We start from the raw sequence: 7,500 nt of genomic DNA, 5'->3' as shown, positions 1-7,500 counted from the left end.
CTGTCCTATAATGTTCTATTGCCTTTGTATGAACAAACCCCAGTCTTTGTGATCCAGTAGGAATTGTCTTTCTCCCCACCAGGGGTTCCTAACATACCACTTAGAGGACAGTCGTACATCCTTCTGACTATTGTAGCCTACTGCTTGACAGTCCACTCCACTTTACAATCAACTTTCAGACCCTTACCTTGTATTCTGTAGAAGAGAAAAAATAGGAAAAATACCTCATTACAATCATGCAATAAGGAAATACCACAATGTTATAAATGTATTGAGACCTGAACACAGGGTGGTTATACAGCCCTCCTACCTCTGGTTCCCCAGTTGACTTCACTGCTGCTGTCATACTGTTGGTAGTAGTCTGCGGCTGCACTCTGGGGCTGCAGGGATACACATGGAGACCTGTTAGTGATGCTACAGCTGTGTTTGTCAAGTAAGCTTCCATGACAACTAGGAGGTCAACTTGAATTACAGCCTTCTACAGTATGTAAATCATTTTTGGTTGCTGTCTCCAAGAAATAGGTCTCTCTGTCGAAAGATACTTTAATTTCAATATATTTGACCATAACTGTATAAATAAAGAATAGTATAGTGTTGGTGGTCACCCTGTTGACACTGTTCCGCCTGTATCCTGGTAGAGAGGCTGATTTGTACGAATCTAGAAAACATGAATGCAACCAATCAATCCAGTTTATTTATAAAGCCCTTTTTACAGAAGTTGTCATACTTGCTTTACAGTTGGGGGTCATATATACATGTCAAAATATCAGAGCAGGCCAGTAAAGAGATGCACGAACACCTGAATGACTTAATGTCTCTCTCATCAATGTACAGTAGAGGGCGATGTTTACAAACATATAGATTTCATGTATGTAATGATGTTTTACTGTTGTACTCACCATTGTCTAGGCTGTAATTGGATCGAGGAGCTGAAAGAGAGAAAGGAGAGAACAGGATTACTGAAAGAGCGAGAGAGAGAGAGAGAGACAGAGAGAGAACGAGAAAACAAGGCAATCAAACAAGCTACGCGTCAGTATAGAGACAAAGTAGTGTCGCAATTCAACGGCTCAGACACGAGAGGTATGTGGCAGGGTCTACAGTCAATCACGGACTACAAAAAGAAAACCAGCCCCGTCGCAGACCACAATGTCCTGCTCCCAGACAAACTAAACAACTTCTTTGCTCGCTTTGAGGTCAATACAGTGCCAACGACACAGCCTGCTACCAAAACCTGCGGTCTCTCCTTCACCGCAGCCAACGGAAGTAAAGCATTTAAACGTGTTAACCCTCGCAAGGCTGCCGGCCAAGACGGCATCCCTAGCCGTGTCCTCAGAGCATGCGCAGACCAGCTGGCTGGTGTGTTTACGGACATATTCAATCAATCCTTGTTCCAGTTCCAAAGAAAGCTAAGGTAACTGAACTAAATGACTATCATCCCGTAGCACTCACCTCCGTCATCATGAAGTGCTTTGAGAGACTAGTCAAGCATCATATCAACTCCACCCTACCTGACACCCTAGACCCACTCTAATTTGCATACCGCCCCAATAGGTCCACAGATGACGCAATCGCAATCACACTGTCCTAACCCACCTGGACAAGAGGACTACCTATGTAAGAATGCTGTTCATCGACTACAGCTCAGCATTTAACACCATAGTACCCTCCAAAATCGTCATTAATCTCGAGACCCTGGGTCTCGACCCCGCCCTGTGCACCTGGGTCCTGGACTACCTGACGAGCCGCCCCCAGGTGGCGAGGGTAGGAAACAACATCTCCACCCCGCTGATCTTCAACACTGGGGACCCACAAGGGTGCGTTCTGAGCCCTCTCCTGTACTCCCTGTTCACCCATGACTGCGTGGCCATGCACGCCTCCAACTCAATTATCAAGTTTGCAGACGATACTACAGTGGTAGGCCTGATTACCAAGAATGACGATGAAGGCCTACAGGGAGGAGGTGTGGGACCTCGGAGTGTGGTTTCAGGAAAATAACCTCACACTCAACGTCAACAAAACAAAGGAGATGATCGTGGACTTCAGGAAACAGCCGAGGGTGCACCCCCCTATCCACATTGATGGGACAGTAGTGGAGAAGGTGGAAAGTTTTAAGTTCCTCGGCGTACACATCACGGACAAACTGAAATGGCCCACCCACACAGACAGCGTGGGGAAGAAGGCGCAGCAGCGCCTCTTCAACCTCAGGAGGCTGAAGAAATTCGGCTTGTCACCAAAAACACTCACAAACTTTTACAGATGCACAATCGAGAGCATCCTGTCGGGCTGTATCACCGCCTGGTACGGCAACTGCTCCGCCCACAACCGTAAGGCTCTCCAGAGGGTAGTGAGGTCTGCACAACACATCACCGATGGCAAACTACCTGCCCTCCAGGACACCTACACCACCCGATGTCACAGGAAGGCCATAAAGATCATTAAGGACAACAACCACCTGAGCCACTGCCTGTTCACCCTGCTATCATCCAGAAGGCGAGGTCAGTACAGGTGCATTAAAGTTGGGACCGAGAGACTGAAAAACAGCTTTTATCTCAAGGTCATCAGACTGTTAAACAGTCATCACTAACATTGAGTGGCTGCTGCCAACATACTGGCTCAAATCTCTAACCACTTTAATAATAAAAAATTGGATGTAATAAATGTATCACTAGTCACTTTAAACTATGCCACTTTATATAATGTTTACATACCCTACACTACTCATCTCAAATGTATATACTGTACTCTATACCATCTATTGCTTCTTGCCTATGCCGTTCAGCCATCGCTTATTCATATATATTTTTATGTACATATTCTTATTCATTCCTTTACACTTGTGTGTATAAGGTAGTTGATATGAAATTGTTAGATTACTTGTTAGATATAACTGCATGGTCGGAACTAGAAGCACAAGCATTTCGACTACACTCGCATTAACATCTGCTAACCATGTGTATGTGACAAATACAATTTGATTTGATTTGAAGAGCGAGAGAGACAGAGAGAAAGAGAGAGAGAGAAAAAGACACAGAGAGAGAGAGAGAGAGAGAGAGAGAGAGTCGGATCTGGCTAAAAATACTTGAATCAGTCATAGAGCCCATTGCCCTTTATGGTTGTGAGATCTGGGGTCCGCTCACCAACCAAGATTTCACAAAATGGGACAAACACCAAATTGAGACTCTGCATGCAGAATTCTGCAAAAATATCCTCCGTGTACAACGTAGAACACCAAATAATGCATGCAGAGCAGAATTAGGCCGATATCCGCTAATTATCAAAATCCAGAAAAGAGCTGTTAAATTCTATAACCACCTAAAAGGAGGCGATTCCCAAACCTTCCATAACAAAGCCATCACCTACAGAGAGATGAACCTGGAGAAGAGTCCCCTAAGCAAGCTGGTCCTGGAGCTCTGTTCACAAACACAAACACACCCTACAGAGCCCCAAGACAGCAGCACAATTAGACCCAATCAAATCATGAGAAAACAAAAAGATAATTACTTGACACATTGGAAAGAATGAACAAAAAAACAGAGCAAACTAGAATGCTACTTGGCCCTAAACAAAGAGTACACAGTGGCAGAATACCTGACCACTGTGACTGACCCAAACTTAAGGAAAGCTTTGACTATGTACAGACTCAGTGAGCATAGCCTTGCTATTGCGAAAGGCCGCCATAGGCAGACATGGCTCTCAAGAGAAGACAGGCTATGTGAACACAGCCCACAAAATGAGGTGGAAACTGAGCTGCACTTCCTAACCTCCTGTCCAATGTATGACCATATTAGAGACACATATTTCCCTCAGATTACACAGATCCACAGAGAATTCGAAAACAAACCCAATTTTGATAAACTCCCATATCTACTGGGTGAAATTCCACAGTGCGCCATCACAGCAGCAAGATTTGTGACCTGTTGCCACAAGAAAAGGGCAACCAGTGAAGAACAAATACCCATATTTATGCTTATGTATTTTCCCTTGTGTACCCTTAACCATTTGTACATTGTTACAACACTGTATATATACGTAATATGACATTTGTAATGTCTTTATTGTTTTGAAACTTTATTATTTTGAAAGAGAGAGAGAGAGAGAGAGAGAGAGAGAGAGAGAGAGGGAGACAGAGAGACAGAGAGACAGAGAGAACCTCCTAAGAAATTTGACAAAGGCCTTCATTCAGCTAGAGAAGAGTTTCACAGCAGAGTTTCTAAACCCAGAGGCACATCATTGTGAGACTTCCGCGGAAACGCTTGCAAAAAAGCCCAGACCAGGGTTAGTTGTTAACCTTCTCTGAATCTAGGCACAACCTAGATTTCGAGCCAATTGTCTTAAGTGGTTTAAACATGTTATTACTCCAACCTCATGAATTGAAACTGACACGTTTCAATTTATATACCAATCCCTCTGCAGTGTTTGTGGTCTGTGCCTCCCCATCCTATTCCCCTCCCCTTCCTTCTGAGCTGATTTAATGAGAGACAGAAGAATGAGAAGCATGTCACCTCTTATTATTCACAAATAAACCACAGTATTGGACGTCATTATTATGAAGTGAGGTAAGGGCATAGACTCTCCGTCTAAACATGCACTATAAAGTCGCCACAATCTGACTAGGGGAAAAAATGACAGTTTCAGAGGCAAAGTCAAATGGTTGATGTACCCAGAGAGACCAGCTCACTGGTTTCTCTTCATCTTGTTGAATGCTGCGGAGACCTTAACTAAAGATATCGGTTTAAAAGCTGACAGTGTTTTTATACACTTTTATTTGTTGGGCTAAATTGCTGTGAGCGCTGCTATCTGTCCCGGGATCTCTTCAGATTCCGTATAGGGGGAGAGACGCAAAATCCCAGCTAGCCTAGCTGGCTCGGCGGTCTCAAATGGAGGCCGCTATTGAACGTTTCCAGCGTTGCAGGATCTGTGTTTACTTTGCTTTGTTCCTGGACAATGTGGACCACGTTGACTTTCAATGAAGCAACTGCTTGCTTGCGGAGGACAACAGGGGTGAAGTAGCTACTCTTACCAAGCAAGTAGCAAACCTACACAAGCTACTGGGGAACCCACACCAACCTACTTTTTATTTTTCTTCCACCCCAGTAGCCGGACGCCACTCTGGTCTGATGGAAGTTTCACCGCCATGGTGGCTCTCCACAGCCCCATCCCTGAAGGGGTCTCCCCCTTCCCTGGAGAACGGAGCTGTTATTGACCCAACCAACCAGCCATGGAGGTACGTCACTCGCCGTGGAAGTCGAAGAAGGCGTTCTCTGGCAACGTGGTCTCCATGGAGATGTTGAGCCCGGAACTGACACAGATCAGAAACGGCTGATTCCAGAGGTTCCGGCGCCTTCGTCCTTGGTGCCTTCCCAATCAAGATCGGATCCGGAGGTACCTGTGTCTTCGTCCTTGGTTCTGTCTCCCTCTCTGGTGGCTTCTACCTCAGGTTCAGATCCTCGGAGCTCCAGTCCGTGAGGCTGCCTGAGAGACCGGCCCATTCGACAACATCGGCAGATCTACGGTGAGAAACATCTCGGTCCCCAAGGCAAAAACCCTGTGCTTGTCACGCCTTGATCTGATTCACCTGTCTTTGTGATTGTCTCCACCCACCTCCAGGTGTGACCTGTTTTCCTCATTAGTCCCTGGGTACTTATTCCTGTGTTCACTGCTTGTCTGTTGCCAGTTCGTCTTGTTTGTCAAGTCAACCAGTGTGTTTTTCCCATTCTCCTGCTTTTTCCTTCTCACTGTTTTTTCTAGTCTCCCGGTTGTGACCCTTGCCCGTCTGGATTCTGAAACCGCCTGCCTGACAATTCTGCCTGCCCTGACCTCAAGCCAGCCTGCCACTCTGTACCTTCTGGAATTTGACCTGGTTTTGATATTTTGCCTGTCCACGACCATTCTCTTGCCTACCCCTTGGAATATAATAAATATCAGAGACGAACCATCTGCCTCCCGTGTCTGCATCTGGGTCTCGCCTTGTGCACTTATAGTGCTACCCAGGAGCACGAGTACAGGACATAACAAGGCTGCTTCTGACTGTTCTACCACAGATTCCGGGAGCTGACACTGTCGTAGTCCATGTGGGGTCAAACGACATCAGGAGGGCTAGCTCAGAACATTTGACAATGGATTTTAAAGAACTGATTTTAGCATTAAAAGACTCCAAAAAACTGCCAATAATTTCAGGTCCAATACCATCGTTGGGCTGCGGGTGTGAAAGATTCAGCAGACTGCTGGCATTACACACAGACTGCTGGCATTACACACACATCTGGCTAAAAGACTACTGTAGCTCTGCTGGAGTCACTGTTATTGATAACTTTGTCACCTTCTGGAAACAGAAGATACTCTACAGGAATGACAGAGTTTATCCAAATCATCTGGCTCCTGGACTCTGTCTATGCACTTCAAGGCTGCGTTGAAACAATGACTGGTAAATGATCCAAGACCAGCTCAGTTAATCCCTACCATTGTGACAACGAGTCATCATAATGCTGCATCAAATGTACATGATCTTAGGGGCATTGGCAAACGCAATGTAAGCAATTTAATTTATGTACCAATAATTGCACCGAATACATCTGTTTATCCTACAGCTATTGTAAGCAGTAATCATGAGCCTATAAAACAGAGTTACACTGAGGTGCTGTGCATTAGTAGGAAGACTCCAATGTAAATAACATGAGTAAGTCTACCTCTGATAAGCTTCCCAGTAAAGCATTAAAAACAATCAAGCAACCCAGAAAAGTGCTAAAAATAGCCCATATTAACATATGTAACCTAAGAAACAAGGTCCATGAAGTCAATAACTTGCTTGTATCAGATGACATTCATATTCTGACTATCTCTGAAAGGCACTTAGATAATACATTTGATGATACAGTGGTAGCAATACATGGTTGTAACCGAAAAGACAGAAATGCCAACGGAGGTGGTGTTGCTGTTTATATTCAGAACCACATCCCTGTAAAGCTTACAGACGATCTAATGTTAAATACTGTTGAAGTAATATGGCTACAGGTTCATCTGCGTCACCTAAAGCCCATTCTGGTGGGAAACTACCGTAGACCACCAAGTGCTAACAGTCAGTATCTAGATAATATGTGTGAAATGCTTGATAATGTATGTGATATCATCAGAGAAGTATATTTTCTGGGTGAACATTGACTGGCTATCATCAAGCTGCCCCACTCAGGAAAAAACTTCAAACTGTAACCAGTGCCTCCAACCTGGACCAGGGTGGTTACAAACAGCACAGGAATGAAATCATCAACATGTATTGATCATATCTTTACTAATGCTGCAGAAATTAGTTTTAAAGCAGTCTCCAAATCCATTGGATGTAGTGATCACAATATAATAGCCATATCTAGGAAAACCAAAGTTACAAAGGCTGGGCCTAATATAGTGTATAAGAGGTTATACAGGAAGTGTTGTAATGATTCATATGTTGATGATGTAAAGAATATTTGCTGGTCTGTGGTGTGTAATGAGGAGCAACCAAACACT

The 7,500-nt window shown here is 44.5% G+C and overlaps 1 protein-coding gene across 5 annotated transcripts in view; it reads right to left on the bottom strand.

Moving 5' to 3' along the window:
- Positions 1-193: 193 nt before the first annotated feature.
- Positions 194-7,500, bottom strand: part of LOC110504625 (actin-binding LIM protein 3) — an 85,496-nt gene continuing 78,189 nt past the window's right edge. For all 5 annotated transcript variants that reach the window (XM_090220152.1, XM_090220154.1, XM_090220149.1 and 2 more), the window contains 3 exons: positions 900-929; positions 606-658; positions 194-380 (listed from right to left, as the gene is read on the bottom strand). In XM_090220152.1, the coding sequence (XP_090076278.1) occupies positions 294-380; positions 606-658; positions 900-929 (170 nt within the window). In that variant the 3' untranslated portion in view covers positions 194-293. The remainder of the gene's footprint in view (positions 381-605; positions 659-899; positions 930-7,500) is intronic.

This window comes from Oncorhynchus mykiss, chromosome 25 (genome assembly GCF_057628025.1).
Source record: "Oncorhynchus mykiss isolate SJ-2025 chromosome 25, ASM5762802v1, whole genome shotgun sequence".
NCBI classification, from domain to species: Eukaryota; Metazoa; Chordata; class Actinopteri; order Salmoniformes; family Salmonidae; genus Oncorhynchus; species Oncorhynchus mykiss.
The sequence above is the reverse complement of the archived record's forward strand: the minus strand, read 5'-3'. Positions and strand labels throughout refer to the sequence as shown.